Raw genomic sequence first — 22,933 nt, 5'->3', positions numbered from 1 at the left:
ATGACCTAAGAAATTTGCCAATTAGTTGATATTTATGAAATTTTTACTTTGGAAATGACTGTGTCATCTTCTTTGACTGCCAGTTGGATAGGGTCTGGATGTGAAGAGAGTGCCCTTCGTTAGATTTGTATGTGGAATTAAAAGGGAAGGAAAAGGAAAGAAAACCCCAAAGCCCAAAAAACAAACCCCCACTACAAAAATCAGAGCCCCAAAGTAGCTTTGGGCTCACAGGCCTTTTTCAGTCCTGAGGAAGCAGCAGCAACCTTAAGTAGAGGCTGAGAGCAGAATGGGTATTAGTCTCTGTCTGTGCAGTCCTTCCTGCCTGCACAGTTGGATGATGGAGAGTGGAAATAACTTACCACTAACAGTTGTATTTTGACAGAACAACTGGTGTGCAGAGGAGCAGGGCTGAACCCTAGGTGAGGATAATTGTTCTGCACATGTCTGAGGACAAGTAAATTCTCAGACATGTTATAAAAGGTGAGTGTTAAAGGTGGACAAGGAAAGTAGGGAAGATTCACAAGGATGTACAGGGGCCTCTTGGCAGGAAAAGGGAATGGGTGGACTGGCTTTTATAGCAGGGAATATGGATTAAACAGGAAGGTTGTTTTTGTTTGGTTTTTTTTTAAACAATCTTAGTGTGTGTGACCTTATCTAATGGTTGCTGCAGTGCAGCTGGGAAGTGGTAATTGTTCAGCTGTGGTAACTCAATTACTTCTGCTCCTGTCCCTGTCCCTTGGTCTCAGTGGTGGTTCTGGCCAGGGGATGCCATCAGCTCCTGCATCCTCCTCGTCCATGTGGAGCTCCATGTGGAGCACTGTGACTCCCGGGGCTCCTGTCAGCTTCCATGGTGTTTGCAAGGCTGAAAAATGGCTCCTGTCAGCTTTCACTCTTCTGTGCCTCGCAGAAGCCCCAATCTGCAGGGAAGGCAGGAGCACTGGCTGTCAGCGAGCAGATAACACCGCACTGATTTATATGCTGCTCGCATCTGCAAAGTTTTCCACTGCAGCAATGGATCCCTTTGTGTTCAGTCTTCATTTTTGTTTTGTTTTAAAGATTTTGATAACTTTTACCAATAGGCAGTGGAATTTTTTTCCTCTATTGTGCTGTATTCATGAATTTTTTTATCTGTGTAGATTGATGACGGTTGCTTGTTAGTTAAATGCTTTTTGCTTTGTAAAAGTATGATTCAGTTCAGTCTTTCTCATAATGATAGAATTGCAAGTTTTTAAAACTTCTAAAAAGTGATCTTTTCAAAACTGTCAGATTATGTCGTGAGCAAATATTTTTCTTTCTTTTTCCTGCAGTGATGTAGAAATGATTTTGGGTGGTTGAAGGTAGTGCTTGGATCAGCAGTAATGCTGTGTGACAGCAGAAATGTTCCATTTCTTGTTGTGACAAGAGTAACAACTGGTAATTGATAAGTGTAGGGAAAAGTTTTAAATGTATATAGATATAGAAAAATCTAAGAATAACTGTCATATAAGATGTAATTAAAAAAAAAAAAATCACTGTCCAAACAATACAGAGGAAATTAAAGCAAGGCCTAACTGGTGGTGCTTTCAGAAGGAAATCTTGCATGTCCAAAAGCTACCACTATCTACACGTTCTTGGTGTTTTAAATTTTTTTTTCCAATTCCCTTAATGTGAGACAGGTAAGGGTTATGCTACATTAATCATACATGTGCTCACAGTTCTTGCCAGTAGTGCAGCTTTCCAGCTGTTTCAACTTTGAAACAGCTGCAAATCTTCTGCAAATAAAAAAATTCAGTTAGCTAAACTTTCAGATATAAAAAAAAAGCCTGTATTTGCTTTCTTCCAAAATGAATCTGAAATGACCTGAAGCATTCTAATAGACAAATAACTAATGAGCACGATAGCATTTGTTTAAACTGTGGTAAGTCAGACTTTCGTGTAAGCTGCCTTGTATGGGAGGAGCAGCGAGGGCTGGGAGCAGTAGCAGGGAAGCAGGAGGAAGCGTAGGGATAGTGTGTACTTTTCTCTTTGACCCATTTAGGCTTCAGTATCACATTTGCTTTGAGTTGATCCACGTGTATGTGGCTGCTGACAGCGTTTCTCCTCTCCTGTGCCACATTCTGCTGCTGTTAGGGCTTGGGAGGCTGCTTTTTGAGTTACATGAGGGAACTGGTCCAAATGAAAATTCAGCTTTTTTTGTTACTTGGGTTGATTTTCAGCACTGCAAATTCCCTCATCTGTATCAGTGTGTGGCCATGGAAATGTCATATTGGAGGTGGGAACACTGTCTGCAGGAACAGCTTGGACTTCAGCTTCACTTAAAACAGTCGTGATCCAATTCTTTCGATGCTGGTGAATCAACAGATAAGGGTTTTGTTGGGGTTTTCTTGCTTTTGTTTTCTTTTAATGTCAGCATTGACTATGGTTTCCCAACGTGGCACCCTAAGTGAAGTTTGGTAAGGACTTTATGAAGAAGCAGTTCTTTAGTTGTGCTGAAAAGAATAATTAAGTGGGGTTAAGAAATGAGCAAGCTGCTGTCTTGAGGATGATGGGCAAGATTAGCAATAGGTTAAGTGCAGCCCCTGCATCAACTGTATGGCTTCTAGTCTGTTGTGGAAGTGTGGGTAGCAGTTAAATGGATAATGGGAATGAAATGGCAGCAGTAGAAGGGCCACCTGTGAGGGAAGCAGAACTCCAGGAACTGAATGCAGAAAATCAGAGGAACCACTTGCAATGCCATATTTTTCAGAGTGGGTAAGACAAATTAATTCAAATGGCCAGTTGCTGTATATGCAAAGAGGCTCTCCATGTGGGAGTGGTATCATAGGATCAGGGAATGGAAAACGTTCTTGAGGAGGGGGGTGGGAGAACTTATGTGGGTGCTTTGCAGGCCTGCTTTGGCATTAATGGAATACAAGGGCCAATTTTGAGGGAACGAATCCTTAAAGAAGTATGGATAAGTGCTGAGAAGAGATGTTAACAGCAAATTTTCTAGGTGAAAGAAAAGTAGCTTAGTATCAAATATTTAAAACGTGGTTGCAGCAGTGGCCACTATCTTGAATTTTTAAGCCATTAATCTTAAAGATGCATGGTTGTTCTCTTTAGCTGAATAAGTGAATGAGCCTTTGACATGCTCTGAAAAGGCTTTACCAGGACAGAGGGGAGCTACACCTGGTAGATGGGGTGCTCTCATGGGAGGCAAAATGGATGGGTTGGATTGTTGTCAGTGGGCAGAGAAATTGAATACAGGTCTCTGCACTGAGATAGGCTGGGTCTGGATCTACAAAGATAAAGAGGAAGCATCAATCCTTCAGTAAACAGGTCTGGATTAAGTATTTTTTATTTCACAAGGTTATTTTTAACAGGGATCAGTTTACTGGTTTGGTTTTCTGTCCATTGCCACAAACAGTTTTACTGGCACAGTTGGTGAAATATCGCAGGGAAAGGGCCAGGAACTGTTTTATTCTGCTGAGATAACAGGAACAGAGTGTACCCTTGGGCAGTCCCTGAAGCAGGTCTGCCAGGTGACAGAGGCACTGGGGATGCATCAGTCGGAGCGGGGCCAAGTGTTCATGGGCTCCAGATTGCTCAGCCTGGGGACTGACACATCCCGTAGAGGAGCTGGGGAGTTTTGGGTGGAAGAGCCTGGGTTTGGGGATGTGGAGTGCACCCACAACCAGATGGCAAGATCAGGATTTGGAGCTAGGTTCAAGTTAGGCAGAGCATGGGCATGAGGCCAGCATGGCCATCACTGTCCTCATGGGCCATTAGGTGTTACTGGGAATAACTCTTAGCTAACCTTGATAAAATTAAACTTGTTATTGTGCTGGGTCAGCACTGCTGCAGTGTCCTGCTGTGCTGCTACTTTTACTGCTCATTGGCCTTTTTCCTTACAGGCTCATAGGGATAAAGCTGTTCCCCACTTCCAGTATTCCATGTGTGGCTGGAAATGCTTGGTTGTGAGCACTTCAGCCATTGCCTCGCTTCCCTCCCTGCCTCCCCCCATCGCTTGGGCTTTAAATGTTTTCTTGTCTTTGATCACAGGACTCTACCCTTGACTGGGCTGCTGGGACCAGCCCCCATGAGTGTAGCCCCACTGATAGTCCTGGACTGTTGCTGTTGTGCCTTTGTTTGTTTGTTTTACTGATCTGTAATACAAATAACATAGAAGCCTGGCATAGAGCAAAGAGCAGGAAATTCATTCAGGCTTTGAGCTGGGAGTTGCTGAAATTGAAAGATGTGACAAAGCATGCAGAGATGCTCACACATAAAAACTGCTCTTTTCCCCCTTTTTTTTGGAGTTCTTTTGGGGAGCCTTTTCAAAGAAGGAAAAGGAATGAAAACCCAAATGCAGAACAAAATCTGCACATAAAATTTAGTTGGTAAAGTAATTTGAATGCTGGAAATGAATACCCAAGTGAAAACCATATGAAATGTTTCCTTTAATAGAATCTAGTGTTTGTTACCATAACAATCCTTTTTTGCAAAAGAAGGATTAGTGCTGTTAACATGACTCCATTCCCTGATTCAGGTAGCACTGGTTTCCAGGGCCCCTGGAGCAAATTGCAGAAAGGGGGGCAAATCCATATGCCTGGATTTTGATGATGCACTTCAGTATCGTAATAACAATTCATTTAGGCTCTGGCTTTGTACTGCCTGTTATTTCCCTAGAAACTTATGCTTCGTCCTGACAAGTACTATGAAATAGCAGTGTCACAGCCTTTGTCAGACTGAAGGCAAGGCTACAGATGAGCAGACAGAAGCCAGGTAAGTGTAATGTAGAGCTGTAGCTGCTTGACATTACTGACTTTTAAGGATCCAAAAAAGGTATGATTCCTCTTCCATAGGCGAAGAGAACAAGATGTTTCTGTAGTAACGAGATCATAAAAGAAAGAAAATTGCTTGTAAAGAATACGTCTGTTTTTCCCTCTTTTTCCACTTTGCTTCTATTATAACTTAAGCTGCAGTTTTGCTTTCAGCTTCCTCTTTTGTAAGCATTTAATATAACTAAGATATTCTCCAAATCTATTTTTTTGACAGTGATTTCTGGCCTGCACATTTTATTTTGTAATAACGACTATTTCCTCTGTCAAAAGAATGGAAATTATCTGAAATAAAAGGATAGTAGCATTCAGTGGTCCTATCTGAACTTGTCACTTCAGGTCTGCTGTGCCAGTTCAAAGCACTGAGGTTGGCATTGGATGAGAAGATGATGGTATTTCTTTTAGCATGCTGGGAGTAGATGGATAGAAACACTTTTTTTTTTAGTAGGCTTGGAACTAAAAGCTGAAAAGGGTCTTTTGTTTTTTGCTGCAGATTCAGGAGCGTGATAAACTTTACTACTTGGTAGCCTGGGAACTTGATTTTGTGTGTTGATTACAGAAGTGCAAACTTCTCTCTTTCTCTCCCTTCCCCCCTGCCTCCCCCTCCACCCCGATGGCGTGATGAGCCTTTGAGAAATAAATGGGAATTGCGTGGTGTGTGCTGTATGCATCGCAAAATTTCTGTAGTTTCTAGACTTTTTTTCTTTTGCTCTTTAGAGGAAAATTTATTGCTGCTTTACTGGTGAAGGAAGGGGAAGGATTTTTGAAACCTTGCTGTTGGACTTGTCCTGCCTTTTTAAAAAGACACTGTTCCCTGCCCTTCTCCCAAAGGTACTTAGATACCAATTTTCTTGCCATCTCTAAATTGCAAGGGCAGCATGAAGTGTGAGCTTTGACCTCAAAGGTGCTATTTCTTGTGGTTTAAAATAAGAATCCCAGCATCTGTCAAAAACCTGTAAGGCCCAAAAGAAGCAATGCCTATTTCAAGTTACTAATAAAAAATGCACCTACTAAGAGACTTGTTTTACCCCCGTATATTTTGTGTTATAACTTGTGCTTCTGCATAGCAATTCGGAAAAAAATGCAATATTTAATTCTGACTGTTCCACGTGATGATATTCCTTTATTGTACTGAGATAGTAGCTGCAGGTTTTTAGAGCAGGGTCACGTTGAAACTTTTTAAAAAGCTGTCCTGCAGGATAAAATGGATAAGAAAGTCAGGAAGCTGTTGTTCTGAGTGTTTTATAACCCAGAGCGCAGCAGGGTTTGAAGGTGTATCAGTTCTTTTCCACCTAGTAGAGCATCTCAGTTCGTTGGAGTTTGTAACATTGTGGTGGAATCGGGTGAACACTAAGTGGAGCAGATTGCTAATAAATTGCGCTGTATTGTTAGCTATTCCCACTGTTTCAGCTGAGATCCTCAGATCCTCAGGCTTGTTGCATCCTTGCAGCTGGCTGGACCAGCTCACTGGGACCATATGGTGAGAGTGGCAGCGCGGGCATTGCCGGCCGTGAGGGCTGATTGAAGCCATGCTGAGAGTCAGAGCAAAGAGGGAGATGGGAGGGAAACAGCAGCTGCAAGGGTATAAAATGCCACCCAGCTAGCGAGGAGCAGTGTGGGAGTGGGAGGATGTTCAAGGGCTGATCGCCATAATGCAGTGCTGTAGGTCTGCTGGAGGGAATTGCTCATCTTCCCAGCCCTGGAGCTTGCAGCTGCTCGCAGCTCCTCCCTGCACTGACCCTCTTGCTGTGGGGAGCAGTGTCTCGATGCTTATAGCAAGGTTTGTGGCTGCCACTGCTCAGTTTTGAGGACTTCTCATGGTGAGGACTGGCAGTATGAATATTTGGACTCTTTTCTTGTTTGTCAGCAGTAACTGGAGCATTGGATAGAGAATTTATTTTGATCAATTGTCTTCTTAAGCCCAATTTCTCTATGTATGAACATCTGCTCTTCAAATACCAACAGATTAAATCACTGTATTTATAGTTAAATAAAATATTATGGAGGCATATTTTTCAGCTCTGGAAATGTCAGATTGGCAAGCTAGGCAGAAAAGGTTGGAAGTCACAAAAGAACATACTTTTGGTTGTCAGCTGACTGGGGTGAGGGCCCTCTACAATGGTTTGGTTGTGTGCTGCAGTACTGGGGTGACAGCCATCTAGCTGATATCTGCCTTTTCTTGGGCTCTGTGAAGTACCTGCTTGAATCTGGGAAGGAACCAGAAGGAGTAAAAGGTATCTTGAAGGTCCCTGTGGAGAAATCTAGAAGCATGATTGCTAATGCTAACTTTTCCAGCTATTTTTTTCTTCATGTTACATAAGATACCAGAAAAATAGAATTTTGTTGTCGTGTTAAATTCAAGGGGTGGAGGTGGTGATGGGGAAACAACAAAGCTTTTGATCTTTCTTTAGTAAATAGGAGACTGGTTACAGAATGTAAATGTTTATCTTAGATGATGCTGTAAGCAGTACATTTCTTTCTCTCTTCAAACAAATAAGGACAAAACCAAGTTAGTCATCAAGATACACATAATTTCTAAGATGATTCTTGTCCTGAATTAAGTTGTTCATTTTGGGGGTAAGCAGCAGTGTAACAGTTGCCTTGTTTTTCCACAAACTGTATGACTGATATAATACCACAGAGCAGCTTGAGGGAGTCCTAACACACAGAATTAAAGCTTTGTCTGGTCTGCAGAAGGTTGAGTAAAACATTCAGAGAAATAGCATTTCCTAAGAAGACAAGTATCTTTCTCTTAGATCTCTTTTGTATTTTTTCAGTAGACAATTACCCCTGAAGTAATTCTACTTTAAAATATTGATGGTGAATTAAGAGCTCAGCTAAAAATGCATATATTACTCAAACAAGCATACTGTTTTCTTAAAATGGATTATGATGAATTAATTATATTCCAACATTTGAAATTAAGAAAAGGTTAAATACTCAGAATATTAATGGTAGCTTGGGGATGGGAGCAGTTCAGTGGTGAAAATAGTTTATGAAAGAAATTAATTTCAAGTATCTTCCTCTGTGTTATTCTTTTTTCCTCTTTTGGTATGTTCTTTGTTTTTGAAGGGAAGCTGCTTTGCTGCCACTGCAAAATGAGTTTTTAGTACTCAAGTGCATTTCTTTCCCCCCAGATGAATATAAACTGATTCTTTCTTAGGGACAGAAGAAGCAGCATACAGGCTGTAGAGTGTGAAATAAAATTCTGGAAAGACTGGGTGCTAGTTAGTACCTTAATTTTGGGAAGATGTGGTATTTGTATTTGAGGCTGGTGAGTGCCAGTCCAGGGCCTGCTGACAGCAGTGGAAAAACTGTTCCCCTAATGGGCTTTGGATTACCCTTGAGTAGCTTATCGTGCCCACACCTCCCTCCCATGGAGGGTGATGGATCCTTCCTCTGCTCTTTCTTCTTTGCCCAAACGTGTTACACCTGGTTGACCAGTGTGCCTTAAAGGATATCTTTAGTGATAAGGTGAGTGCAATAATTTCCACGTGTGCAGGAAGGAGAAGCTGCTGCTTTGCGGCAGCTCCTGTTTGGCCGGAGTCCTGCTGACCCCGGCTGCCTGGCTGGAGTCACTTCTTGTTAAAACCAGAATCTCTGGCAAAAGGTTGTTCAGAGGTGAAGCATTTTTACCATGTTATTAGTGATGATGATGTAGGGATTTGCATAAAATTAAGATGTGTGGTCTGTGCAGGAGCCGAGCCGGTGGTGTTCTGGGAAGCATTGTGTGATTGCCATTGCTTCCTGTGAGCAGTGGTGGGCACAGCAGGCACCTTTGTGCCCCTTCCACAAGCTGCTCATGACATTCCTGAAGGAAACAGATGAGAGTTTCCTGTAAATACATGTGCTGGAAACATCTGCCCAGCACATTGAATTAAAGGATTTTTCTTGATGTGCTGTCTGACCCTGTATGCTGAGGAACTTGAGTGCTCTGTTTTCCTCATGACTTCCCCCATCTTTTTCTTAAACTGTCTTTTCAGCACATTCTTCTGAAGCTGGAGCTGTGGGGATGGATTGGACCTTGCTTCCCGCATCTGTCCCAGCAGCTGGACCACTTCCTGCCATGAATCATCTGAAACACACTTTTTTCTTTTTATTGTTTTATTTAAGGGTGAAGGCACATTTGTTTCCTGAAGCCACAAGCTAGTCTAAGTAGTCTGGCAGACAAGCCTCAAATGAAGGCTGAGGTGCGAACGTGTTTGGAGGAAGGAAGTGCCTCCTATCATTGGGATCATGGGCAAGCCAGGAGCAGAGCTCCTTTCCTTGTGGACTTCATTTGTGGCCAGAGGAACAGCAAACTTCATCACTTCTTGGAGAGCTGCAGCAAAATGTCTACTCTGTTTCCACATCACTGTCAAACACACCATGACCTCTGGTTTTTGGCTACAGCTAATCAAGTGCTAATTGGCAAACGATGTTAAGGGAGAGGGGCATAATCTTTTGTCTGAGAAGTCTTGGCTATGGCTTGGATCCTCTGTGGGACTGATGTTTGTGGCTTAGTTTTACAGAGCTCATTGATTGCATGTGTTTCAATTTTAGCAGTCCAAAACAAGGCTTTTTTTTTTGTTTTGAGGAGCTGAGGCTGAATAGTTCCTGAAACTTGAGAGGTCATTGTGTTTCATAAAGAGATTAATCCAAAATCTACCTCCTTAATTTTGTCTTAAAAAAACCCCCAATACTAAAAGACCCCAACCAAAAAGCACATTAATTTCATAGCTGTTAAGCTTTTCTTTTCCTTGTTAATTTTTCTAGGGAAGCGTCAGATTCACCACTTGGGAAACCAGCTTCAACTCAATCAACATTGTCTGGATACTGCCTTTAATTTTTTCAAGATGGCTGTGAGCAAACATCTAACCCGGGGTAGAAAGATGACCCACGTCATTGCTGCCTGTCTCTACCTGGTGTGTAGGACAGAAGGAACTCCTCGTATCCTTTCACAGTTATAAAATACAGACAAATAGAAGACCCACTTTTAGCAAGTCCCCAGTTAGAGCTTGTTTCAAATTGTGAAAAGGTAAGTGTTTAAAGCTAACTTGGTCATTGCTGGTTTTATACATTGAAGTGAATGGGAATGTTTCCTGTGGTTCCAGTAAATTTGTTCCCTTTTTAAATGTACGGTACTTACTATTTAATGCTATAAATGTCACTCTGCCTCTCATCACTAACTCTGAATTTCTTCTTTTGCAGCACTTGCTTCAAGTATAAAATTGCACTTCCCCTGTGCTTTGCTAGGGTTTATAATTTGTGATTCTTTTTTTTTTGTTTATTTTGTTTTTCTCTTTTAAAGTAAATGACAGTTAACCCCAAACCTCCTGCAGTGTCAGCATCAAAGAACAGATTAGAGTTCCAGTGGGTTTTACATCAACATTTGTTCCATCAACATATGTGGATTTCCTTCTTTTAATACTTGCAGGAAGGACAGTATCACTTCTGTTTTAGTTTTGAGAAAAAAGGTGTTCGATAAATTCTGAAATTTGCTCAAAAATCATACAAGAAATCAGTAGCTGGAGGTGCACACAGGACGGATTTGCAAGTGAGTACTGCTTGCTTTACCATCCCTATTTTTGTCTTGGGGACTTGATTAAAATCCACATAAACGTTAACTACTGATGACCATCCAAATTTATTTGTTTTATGTATTTTTATTTCTTTTATATTGTGTTTCACTTGCTGGAATTCAGAGCTTAGTATCCACCAATTACTTCTGTTGCTGTGGCTCTGAGCAACCTGGTCTAGTGGAAGGTGTCCCTGCCTATGGCAGGGGGATTGGAACTGGATGTATTTTAAGGCCCCTTCCAACCCCCAAACCATTCTATCATTTTATCATTTCATAATTCTCTGTTATTTTAATTTTTTTCTACTTTAAAATAGTATGTCCACATCTTCAGTATTCTATTTGATTTGATGCTTTCTCTAGATTGCTGCCCTCATTCTATATTTTTGCAGTTGATCAGTTTAGCTTTCCTTTTAAGATTGAGTTGATTTTTTTTGTAGTTTCAGAAACTATATTCAGTATTCTAAAAGTAGTGCTTTCTGATAGTGTTGTCATTGTCATTGTTTTAAACAATGACAATTTGCATGTTTAAAACCCCGTGGTTTTGCAGGAATGATGGAGTTAAAAGGAAGGCTTGTTTATTGCACTGGTCTTTCCTACTGTAAAGTCTCCGTGTGAACTTCGAACAGCAGCACTCTATCACTGCCATAAAGACAGTGTTGATTTTGAAGTGCTACCAATATTTTGATAATATATCTTCCAGGAAACTACCTGAAAGAGGGTAGGATTAGATTAGATATTAACAAGAAATTCTTTACAGTGAAGGTACCGAGGCCCTGGCACACCCAGAGAAGCTGTGGTTGCCCCATCCCTGGGGGTGTTCAAGGACACGTTGGATTGAGCTCTGAACAACCTGGTGGAAGGTGTCCCTGCCCACATCAGGAGTGTTGAAAATAAATGATCTCTAAGGTCCCTTTTATGATTCAGTGTTATATTTATGGTCATGTCACATGTTTAAAGTAATTTATTTACAGTTGTTATTTGATACTTCTGAATGATATCGCAGCTGTAATATGCAGATCCATTTTCCCCCACTGATAGTGGTAAAAAGCATTTGAAGAAGTGCAGGCTGTAAGAGGCAGATAGGTACACTGCAGTGTACAGCCATCTGTGCAGCAAGTACAGCTAAGGTGTAGCAAACAAATAAAGCAAAAATAATTTACTTGTTTTTTAACCTTCTTTAAAGTATTTCAGCATGTATCTCACTTACGGGCAAGATGTACTGGTCTGGTTGACAATAAATCCTTAAATGAATTTCCCAGCTTTCTTTGTTAAATGGAGATAATGTTCTGTTTGATACTTCACATAAAATACTAAAGTAAAGTATGAATAAAACTGCAAAGATGAGCTCTGTCTTTCTATATCAACAGCACAAAGTACTGCACCCTCATTTGCATGGTTACTAAAGAGTTGTTGTGCATGTCCACATGGCTCAATTTTTTAGTGTTTATTTTTTAAAAAATCCATTAGATAAACTTAATTTTGTAGCTGATACTAAGAATTTAACCTTTGTCACTTTGGGAGAGGGAGTTCATCCAGCTTTTGCCTGTGTTCTACGTGGTTTTGTTTGTTTGTTTGTTTGTTCTTCTATTGCTATTTAAAATCCAGTGTAGTTTAAAAAACAAACCCGAGATAAATTATGGACTCTCAACACTGAAATACAAATTCCTTTTCTGGTATCTTTTCCTTTCATGAGAAACTTGGAAACCTGAGGGCTACAGGTGCAAACCTCTGACCTTTGACATTAGAATATGTTCAAGGCTCCATAGATTAATTATGATGATCATTATCAGCATGTTATACTTGTTCCCAGCTTAAATCTGGCAATACAGACGTGGGCCACAGGAGGCAGGGGTGTTCCCAGGGCCTTTGGAGCAGAGGGGCCAAGAGCAGGTGTACAGAGGATGGCCATGTGACAAAATGCTTTAACAAGAATTAAAATGCATATTCCAGGTAATAAACTTGGCATTGGTTTTGGTCTTCTGGAGAAGGTGCCGAGGAGGGCCTGGAAAGAGGAGCAATACACTGAATAGTGCTGTACAAAGGACATGCAGTATTTTTAACAGTGTAACATTTAAATACACTGCTTAGCAGAGTCCCTGAGTTTAAAGCATTCATTGTCATGGTGTTCATTTTAGAATTCTAACGAAGAAATGTGGGAGAAATTTAGGAAAGGAAGTTGAAGGCTGAAGATTAGTGAATGTATTTTAAGAGGAAAGAGGTGACCTGGAAGAAGTAGCGAAGGGCAGCAGCATCCTCAGAGCTGAGAGACAGCTCACTGATTTTGGGTGGTCCAGATGAGTTATCTGAGTGACTTGGGAGTTGTGGAGGGAAGAGACGTTACCTGGGAGCAAAACAGTCTGTTAGCAGTAGAAGACATCATGTTTCTTAAAAAGTTGTGTGGTAGAAGGAGCAAAAAAGCCTGGGGAGGTACAGTGAGATGTAGTAAGGGACTGAAATGACAAGAAATGTTGTGTTCTTGTGGCAGAACCAGAGGAGTGGGAAGCATTTGGAGAGGGAAAAGAGAATTTAATTGTGTCTGCGAGTTCAGTTTGAGGGAGTGGAATGTATTTATCTGACATGGTTATCTGCTTATTCTTCTTTTTTTCATAATGTACATGTTGCCAGCCAGCCCCTGTGAAAATGTGAGGAATACTGTAGCCAAGTCTACTGGTGCAGTCTGAATTATGCCTGAATAAACCTCAGCCTGAAATAGGAAAACATTATGTTCTCCTTGGTTCTTACACATTATTTAATTAATGCAAAAATGCAAAATATTCTGGTAACTCAATTTTTTTTTCTCTGAAAAAATAGTTCTAGAACTTAAGGAGAAAATACAAGTTTATTTAACTGAAGAGTAGCTTCTATTTGTAATCCTTTGGAAAGTTTTGTATATATTATTTGAGATGTGAATTGATTTTATATCAGTTCATGGTTTTTATTAGGTTATGTGACACAAACCCCCACAGTGCAGCCGCTTTGACATAGCTTTTCATTTGCCTTCCTTTATTGCTTGTCAGTGTTAATGTTTTCCAGGGAAAACAGCTTGCTAACTATTAGCTGGATTTGGGAGGTGTTTCATCCTTCTGATGAGTTGCCTATAAAAACTTGGATTTGTTATTCTCTTTATAAAATGTGTCTACATTATCAGTGTCACAAGTAAAGATACAATGCAAAAAAATCATCTGAAGGAGACAGTGGTTTTTAAACCCTCAGGTGTGATGGGACCTGTTGTCCCCCTCCCAGGGACTGAGGGATGCTGAGCGTTTCCAGTGACGTCTGACTTTGTCTGGCACTGCCAGCGCTCCGGGCAGTTCAGACTCTGGCTTTTAATTTGTTTCTTGGAATAGTAACAGTCCTCAGTTGTTTCTCTTTAATGTTTTGAGCAGCTTTTCCACCCCTACACATGTTTGAATGGAAACAAAGCACTTTAGAGAGAGAGAGAGAGAGAACTTGGGAAGAGCCAGGCGGGGTGTTTGAGTGACCTGTGGGCTCAGCTGTAACCTGTGGCTGCCCCAGGGGCACTCAGGAACAATGACAGCCTGGCCAGGATTTTCCAGGTGGGATATCAGTTTGTTTTAATCAGGGAACATTTCATTCTGTTTGTAATCCTGTCACTGTACACAATGGTTAGAAAAACTGTACAACTGTCCACTCTTTTGTGTAGTATTTTCCAATGCTACTACCTGGGGTCTTTTATAGCAACATTTTACATGGTAAATGTCTTTTTTCCCACACACATGCACCTTTTTAATATTATTTATTTATTCTTTTCCTTTGAAGCTCTCTGAAAAATGCACCCTTAGTTGTAAACCAAATCCTGTCTTGTCAGAGCATAGTAAATAAAGCCTTTTGCACATGAGAAGAGTCCCTGCAAAGTTCCCTCACCAGCTATCTTGTGTAAACATCTCTCTGTTTGCCTCTGGAGGTAAATTCAGGGCAGGTTTTTGTCCCTCCAGTAAAGCTGATCCATCTTGATGATGAGGCTCTCTGAGCTGGGCAGCCTCTGGGACTGAGGTTGAGTTATTCAGGGGGTCTTTGGTGGTTTTTTTTTTTGTCAGAGGACAGAAGTGGGATCCTCCCGGGGTCAGACCAAGGCAGCCCAGTGAGGCCTCTCTCCTGAGTTGTTTGCAGAAGAACATTTTTGATAAATGTATAAGAAAAATAACCTCTTAAATCTGGGCAGAAGGTTGTCAGGAGAACATTTGGTGCCTTGAAGTCTTTCAGATGTAAACTTGAGCTGGGTGGGAAAGCATAAGGAGCTTTTCCTCCCCAGCTTCCTCTGCCCTGTGAACCTCCGTTTTGTCTGAGGGAAGATCACAAAGGCATTGCCAGATCCCAGCAGGCAAGAAGGGTTTGGGAAAAAGCTGGGCATCTGAATGGGGCAGCACTTTGTTATTTCCTATCTGTCTGCAGTACTTGTACTTTACTGCCAAGCTATTTGAAAGTCTCCTGATTTAATGTGTTTATTTTCATGTCGCAGAAAGGGAAGTTGAGGGTATTTATCTTCATTTCCAGGTGCCGAACTGAGGCTAAGTGACACGTTCTGAGTTACCCAGAAAATCTGTGATGGAATAAGGAACTGGTCTCTTTAATCCTTGGTTAGGCAGCAGCTACTGGGCTTTTCTGCCATGTTGGTCTTTGCAAGAAGAGTTCAGCTAGTTCCCTCTCGAGCATTAGCAGCTCTGTCAGCTGCCATGCTGTCTTGGGAAGCCTTGTACAGCCTCGCCATGAGAACCTTTGATGGATACATTCTTTGTTTCTCTACTAACACTTCAAGGTCTGTCTTTGTAAGGAAAAGGGCAAGACTTCCTTTTTTATTAGAAATGAAAAATTAGATCTCCAGCCATCTTTTGACCTCTACTAAAACTTCCTGGAGCCAGTAGGCCCTAGTGTTCCTGATTAAAAAATTAGCTTTTGAAATTAGGCTTTAATCAAGAAATTTTTAAAGCTGTGGTTAGGGAGGTGTCTCGGTTTGAAAGACAGGTGTCTGCTAAGGAAGGCAGAAGCCTCCCTTGGAGTGGCAGATGTAACCCCTTTCCCTCTGAGTTATTATAATTTTGAAATCAAGGGTCTTTAGGCAAAGATGTGGGAAAATAGGAATAACAGTTCTTTACTATATATATATATATATATATATATAACTAGTCAAACAAAACAACAACAACTATGACAGTAACAGCAAACACAAACCCAGTCCCGGCCTTTTCGGCTGTCAGGCCGTTTCCCCTCGGGTGCAGTTCCGCTTGCAGCCGACAGGGATCGCTGGCGGCTCCCGGTGAGCAGGGCAGGTGCGATGGTTCCCCCGCGGCTGCAGGGGGCGCTCCGGAGCGAGCTCGGGGAACACGCGGCTGCTCTGGCGCCCTGGGATCCCGGGGAAGGATGGAACAAAGGAGCTTCACAAACCGGTGGGCAGCTGGTCCCGGAGTCTCGGAAACAGCAGGCTGGACTGGTAGGCTGGAGCGGCAGGCACAAACACAAATCCCGGGTGGCAGACGAGATGTATCCAAAAGGGGAACCCCCCCGGGGCTCCAGGCAGGCAGGGCAAGCACGGCTACAGCGTAGCGAAGGCTCGAAGCAGCAGCGGGGTGGGCGGCCACAGCCCCAGCCTCCAGCAGGGCAGGGAAAGCAGCCCTGGGATCCCCGGTGTTGTTCCCAGCAGAAAGGAAAGACGCCGAAAACGGGAACCAGCAGCTCCTCTCTCCGCGGCTTCTCCCTCCAGACGCTGAGAGCGAACTGAACTGCCCGCCAGGTGAAAACAAAAGCCTGGCCGGGCCCTTTTGTCTTTTCTTAAGTATGGCTATCTCCTCTCAAGTATGGCCATTTATCTCCTAGCAACATGCTATGGGAAAAAATTCCTTTAACAGAAAAAAAACTAGGACTAAACTAAAACCCCAACAGGAGGTTAATAAAACCGGTTTCTACTTCTTTCTGGTTAAGGACTTTCTTTTTAGTAACTGACTTTTTACTTTTTTTTTTTATTAACTGCTGTTGCATTGAAAATGTGTTTTGTTCAAGTGTGGAGTATGACAAGGTCATAAGAGAATAAAAATGGATTTTAAATTGCAGTTAAAATACATATAATATTATTTACTGAGGCAAATTGCTTAATTTCACTGTGTGGTAAAAGATGCCAAGATCTTACTTCATAGTAAGTTGAATAGAATATTTTCAGTTGGAACTGACCTATAGTGTCCAACTGCTTGACCAATTCAGGGCTGACCAAAAGTTACAGCATGTTATTAAGGGCATTTTCCAAATGCTTCTTAAGCACTGACAGGCTGAGGGCTTTGACCACCTCTCTAGGAAGCCTGTTCCCATGTTTGACCACATTCTTGGTGAAGAAATGTTTCCTAATGAAGCATTTGCTTGGACTTGAAGGCTTCCAAAGACTTGTTCACCTAATTTCAAAATGAAGTTTTAAAATTGCTGTGTTTTTCAGTGAATGGATTTTAGCTGGAAGAGCTTCATCTATTAAGAAAAAATTGCTGCCTTAAATAGGGTGTGACTGTTGTTGCCCCATGTCATTTGCATAGATTTCCAAAGACTTAGCTGTTTGGTAATGCTTGGCTTGTGTGATCATTCCTATTTAGTACCATGAGAAAATGCTGGAGATCTAGGCAAGAGGGCAGCCTGGGACAGCAAGAGAAATTTAATTTCTGCACCTTAATTTCTCCCCATCACTCTTCTCCTCCAGCCAGGGCTGGACGTGTTGAATTTCAACAGCAGGGCTCATGACCTGAAGCTTGCATATCCAGTCTGCTTTTCCATGGAATGAAGGAGAATCCTATCATCCTTCACTTGCAGTGCTGCCTCACACATTTTTTTCCCTATAAAGAGATACATATAAAGCAAGTGTGGTGCTGAGGGAATGACGTGTTTCCTGTTTCCAGTTGGTGGGAAAGTAGAATTTTCCTTTCTGTGTGCTCATTGATGTTTATATTCCACTGTGTGGCTCTGTCCTCTTCCCTGCTGCATCCCCTTACTGCCAGGGCTGCTCGTGGATGGGCAGCAATGAGGCAGGAGGAGCCTCTCAGATATCTCACCTGGCCTCCAGCTGTGGTGCAGGAGAGCCTGTGTTTCTCTAGGTCCTCTGGATGTCTTCACATTGTCTGAAGTGGTGTTGGGTACTTGAATTGCTCCACTTGTGTCTGGTGGTTTGGAGTGTTTTTTGAAGAGAATTCCTTCTTGATGAGGAGAAAATAACCTGAAGCTTTTCAAACTGGTTGTGTGGCCCTGCACCCTGGGGGACAGGGCTGGGGACATGGTGTTAGTGGCCCTCAGGTTCTCCTCTTGTCTCTTGGAGGGGAAAGCCATAAACCTTACTTGTGCCTGACTTAGATGCGGCAGGAAAGCAGTGAGTGTGATTGCTGACTGGAATTATCCTGCAGGATGCCCTGTTCTGGAAGTCATCGAAGCTCTCTGCTGGGAGACTGCAATTTTAATGTGGAGATTCTGTACTTGGGTGATTTCCTTTGTTCCTTCAAGATTCTGAAAATATAAAAGCGAAGGGGAACTTTACATTGTGGTGTGTGTCAGCTCAACATCTGACTGTTTAAATCCTTGTGCTAAATGCCCATTATGGATGCTGCAGGGAGGGAGGGGAAAAGCTGCTGTAAGTGCAGTAGTGATAATTGACCCACTTAAGAGAGCTGCTCTAATTTTGCATGTTACAGCATCCTGGAAATTCAGATAAGAATGTTGATCTCTCCAGCTAATAGGATTTCTAAATATATCATCCAGAAGAAGCAGGAGGACTGTAATTTTGCGTGCATGTGTGTGTGCTCAGGCTAATGTTTTGTTTAAGAACTGCACACTCTGAAAATTTGCTTTTCTGTTCATTTGTTACTAACTCAGGATAAAATAGAGCTTGACCTTTAGTCCTGCCAAGGGGAGACCTGATCATGCCCCATTAAATTCACTGATGAAATTCACACCAGCTTTTGTGTAGAGGGGTGACCAACTTTTTTCCTTTCAGGATGTTGGTACACAGCAGGTGGCTCAAATTGTCAGCTTTTCCATAATGCAGCACTAAACAAACCATCTGCAGAGATGGAGAGGGGGACAGGGTCACAAGATGGCCTATCAAGATTACAGATTTTGGCTGGTGTTGATAGCTTTGTTTTCCTCATTTAAGGGAAATTTTGTACAGTAGAGGTCAAAATAATACCCTTTTGAAATCCGTCTGCAGAAATACTTTATTGCTTTACAGAGCAGAGTGTTTCAAGTCTCTCTCTGGGCAATTTTTTCTCAAAGCACATCACTGGGGTGGCCTCACCTCCAGTCCTCGGTGCAGTTTTGGGCACCACAATATAAAAAAGACATTAAGCTATTAGAGTGTCCAGAGAACGGCCATGAGGATGGTGAAGGGCCTTGAGGGGAGGCCATACGAGGAGCAGCTGAGGTCTCCTGAGTTGTTCAGCCTGGAAAAGAGGAGACTGAGGAGAGACCTCATTGCAGCCTATAACTTCCTTGTGGGGGGAAGAGGAGGGGCAGACACCAATGTCTTTTCTGTGGTGACCAGTGACTGGACCCAAGGAAATGGCCTGAAGTTGTGTCAGGGGAGGTTTAGGTTGGGTATCAGGAAAAGGCTCTTCACCCAGAGGGTGGTTGGGCACTGGAGCAGGCTCCCCAGGGAAGTGGTCACAGCACAAAGCCTGACAGAGCTCAAGAAACATGTGGACAACACTGTTGGACATATGGTGTGATTCTTGAGATGTCCTGTGCAGGGCCAGGAGTTGGACTTTGATCCTTGTGGGTCCTTTAGAACTCAGGATGTTCTATGACTGCTGAAAAACCATGGGGTTTGTGGTCAGTAGAGCTGCTGCACCTACATTGTTTTAATTCTGGAGGTCCTTTGTGCTTGCTCCTCATACCTTTCTGTGTTGGGACAAAAAAGAATCACTGTCACCCTTTGAAATGAAGGGATAGGCTTCTGGAGCAGGTTCACTGAAGCCTTTGCCACTGTGGCCTTGAATTACATTATGTGTGGGTAGGAGAAATGTTTGGCAACCCTGTGCTCCGTCACCATGTCAGGCCTTGTGTAATCCAGAAGTACTTACAGCAGAAGCATCTGAGCCAGATTTTTAATGCATGTAATACTGGGGTGTTATTGCATACATAAAAATAATAATTAATGAAATGAATTGCATGGTCTGTCTTCTTAGTAATTAGGTTCGAGTTTGGGGTGTCTGAACTGATGAGACATTCTCATGGTAAAGGAAAAACAAGGGAAGAACCAGAAGCAGTGAGTGGGAGAGCTACAAAAGCATCAGTAATTCCAGCATGGAAATACGAGGGACAGCCCTCACTGGCAGCACCGAGAGGGGGTGAAGCTGAAAGGTGGTGGCAGAGGCATGGGGGATAACGACAGGAACAATGTCAGGATGAGTTCTGGATGATGGATGAGGGGAGGGAAGTGTGATGGCAGAGAGGCCTCCTTCCAGGGAAATAAACACAAAGGAGGGACGATAAGGAAGGGATCACACCTCTGATGTCTTTGACCTTCAGTGATCCTTGCATGCTTGTGAGAATAAATATTTAACAATCTTCTTAAAGCTTGTTTAAAAGAGGAAATAATTAGGTTGGCTCTCTGCTTAATACAGTTTATCTCCACATACGAATTTTGGGGCTTATGTCAGCAAAACCAGATTTATAACTGGGTGGTGTTTTGACCTGATGGGAGCTAATATGTTGCTAACACCAGCTAAATAAAAAAACAGTTGGGTACAGCCGGTAATTGTACAGCACATTCTTGCTTTTGTCAGAGGATATGCTGGATATGGTGTGGGATGAGGAGGAGATGCTTCCCCTTCCTTCCCTGCATGGCCACCCCCCTCTTAAGGAAGGAAAAAAAGAAAAAAAGAAAAATAAAATAAAAAAAAAAAGGCATTACCTGGTGCTTTGTTTAAATAAATCCTGATAACAAACATGATCAATTATAATTGATGTTTTTGATCTGGTCACTGATAAATATTCCTGGTTGTAACCATCACTAGTATTTTATGCATTTTAGTATTTTAAAAGTCAATTAGAAAATTAAATGCTCTCTTTCATTAAAATAGAAGATTGTGTATTTGAATTTTAATGCAGTAAAAATGCTGCCTTAGAACACAAATTCATATTATTAGATTAATTAAGATCAGTAATGCAAAACAGGGTGAACAAAAGCCAGTGCGTTGAGACCTCTAAGCCCTTCTGTGCTTGCTATCTACAAATATTTTAGCTTGAGGTTTTCTCAAGCTGTGTCCACTTTCATCCTCTTCTTAAGTCTTATGCAGCTTTTTCTGTCTTGAAGTTTCGGATATCGTAAGAACAAAGTGAAGGTGTATCAGAGAAACAATATTACCTGTCAAATTTGTTTTGTAAAAACGGGATTCATTCTCACACCTGACCTGGCCTTAAATCTTGAAAGTGGTCTTGATAATGATTTCTTACATCCTAATTATAAGCCTTTTAAAAATGGGTAAAGGTCCTTCTCAAGAGCTGTCTTATTTCCTTCTGATGTTTGTCACTAGGATTTTGTTTGCATGATGTAGTTTTCATACACAAACCTCATACTGGAATTGCTTCTCAATGAAACATTTTTAGCATTTTGTAATTCATGCCAAGTAAAATGGTGAGCTGAGCCTTTTCTAACTTTTCCCCGTTCATCTGCCCTTATGGCAAGTCCGTGTCCTTCCTCGAAGGCAAAAGAAAATGTCTTTTAAGTTCAGCTGCCAGACTGGCTCAGTACTGTTGTAAGTATGAATGATGTAATACTCAATCACATGGTGGTATGTCTGCTATTTTCCCATCTTTGAGAGAGAATAATCTTTCCATCTTATCCAGTTTCAGCAGTCTGGGAAAATAGCAGCCTTAAATGAAGCCCAAAAGAACCAAAATCTTGATTTCTTCCAGAGCTTTTCTTTTGAAGCCAGATGTTCCCCATGTCTTCTTTATTTTGACTTGCTAATTGGAAATAAGATGTTGAAGATAACGTGTGCTTTGAAGCTTGTGTATTGTGTATTTTATTTAGATTTAATCCTTTAAACATTTGACAATAAAACATAAATTGCGGAGCTCTCATCTTTAGATCAGCTGTAAGTGAATCATTTAAGTTTTCAACATCCTTCCAGTTTGGGAGAAATGCAGTAGTCTCAGTGATGTTTTGACTGCATGTGTTAGTAAAGTGCTATGAGATTTGCTAATCAGTATTTTTAAATGGAGATATATTGCTGTTTCTTCAATGAAGGAGCAGTTTGGCTCCCAAAAATAAAGTCTCAGCTTATGCCTCAGCAGGGAGTAGAAATCTGAGTGCTCTTCAGATTCCTTTTGTATTGATAAGCAAGGAGGAATAGTGAACAATATATTTTATGTTGTCATATATCATGATGGAAAGTAAATTTTGAAAGAGGGGAGATACATAGACTGAAAAAAAGAAGCCTTTTAGTGTGGACAAAAAATAGCATGTAACTTCTACTAGGCTATAATATTTTTAATATAGAGAGAAAAATATGCAGTGTAAATGCATATTCAGCAACATGACATGTACTAACCAAAATGGGAAAGTCCTTATTACATAAAAACCAGAACTCCAAACATTGCCTCTCTTATTGTCAAGAGAAATTCTCACCTTATCTGTTTTACAGTATTTTTCCTTCTGCAATTGGTCTTTTAAACTGTTTACTGTGCTTGTAGTGGCCTTGCAGCTTCCAAGGGAAAACAAAGTTGCTTTTGTCATTTCAGGTGCTGTAATGTGTAGCACAATTCTAGGACAAACAATGAGCTGGTGTTTCAAGTTAGACTGCAGAAAATTTGAGAGGTTACCTGAACCTTCTTGTTTCTGAGAAAGCACCGCTGTGCCCTCGCTTTGCAAGGATTTTACCCCATTCTAGTTCACTTGCATTAAAAATACACTTTTTCTCCTTCCTTAATGAATCCATGGCTTCAGAGTAATTCAGTTCTGCCTATCCAGCTCTGAAGGCTGTGAGATTATAGATGCTTTTCTGTGACTCTTGCTTTTGGGCAAAAGAGCTGGGCTGTCTAAATTGAGACTATTTCTTTTGAAATTTGCCATTGAAATCACCAGTGGACCAGCCTTGATCTCCAGGGAAATGAGGAAAGAAATGCAAAATAATTTTCAGTCATTACTGAGGAAGTCTCTTTTAAAGAGACATCAGGAGGTTTCATCTGCTGCCTCTCACTCGGTACCTGGGATCAGAGAACGTTCTGTTCGTACTTACCTGGAGTTCAGAGTTTGTCTTTCCCACGTGAGGGCTGTTCACTTCTGCAGAATCTAAGCTGAATTTTGTTTTCCATTTGAAAACTTCTGGTCCTTAAAGGATCAGTCTTCTTGAGGGTGCACTAGATGAACTGCATCTGTGCTGATGTCTCTGAGGGACTCACAGATCACTGCATTCTTGTCACATCTTGGAGGACCCAGTTCATTGCCAATAATTATTTTCAGTGCATATTCAGATTATAGTTTTTCAGTTGAAAAATATTTTTGTCCATGTTCTGTTTAATATTATCATTCACCTAGAATCTAAGCTCTCCCTGTGGCAGAGGAAAGCAACTCAAGTATTGACTGCTGCTG

At 41.6% G+C, this 22,933-nt stretch overlaps 1 protein-coding gene across 5 annotated transcripts in view; it reads left to right on the top strand.

Moving 5' to 3' along the window:
* BRF1 (BRF1 general transcription factor IIIB subunit) overlaps window positions 1-22,933 on the top strand; it is a 171,266-nt gene that overhangs the window by 34,036 nt on the left and 114,297 nt on the right. For 3 of the 5 annotated variants that reach the window (XM_069018460.1, XM_069018459.1, XM_069018461.1), the window contains one exon: window positions 9,555-9,728. In XM_069018460.1, the coding sequence (XP_068874561.1) occupies window positions 9,555-9,728 (174 nt within the window). Of the gene's footprint in view, window positions 1-8,310; window positions 8,421-9,143; window positions 9,410-9,554; window positions 9,729-22,933 lie in introns of those variants that run through there. The other 2 variants (XM_069018462.1, XM_069018463.1) reach the window with 2 other exon arrangements.

Source organism: Aphelocoma coerulescens, chromosome 5, assembly GCF_041296385.1.
Source record: "Aphelocoma coerulescens isolate FSJ_1873_10779 chromosome 5, UR_Acoe_1.0, whole genome shotgun sequence".
NCBI classification, from domain to species: Eukaryota; Metazoa; Chordata; class Aves; order Passeriformes; family Corvidae; genus Aphelocoma; species Aphelocoma coerulescens.
This window is presented reverse-complemented; position numbering and strand designations above follow the sequence as displayed.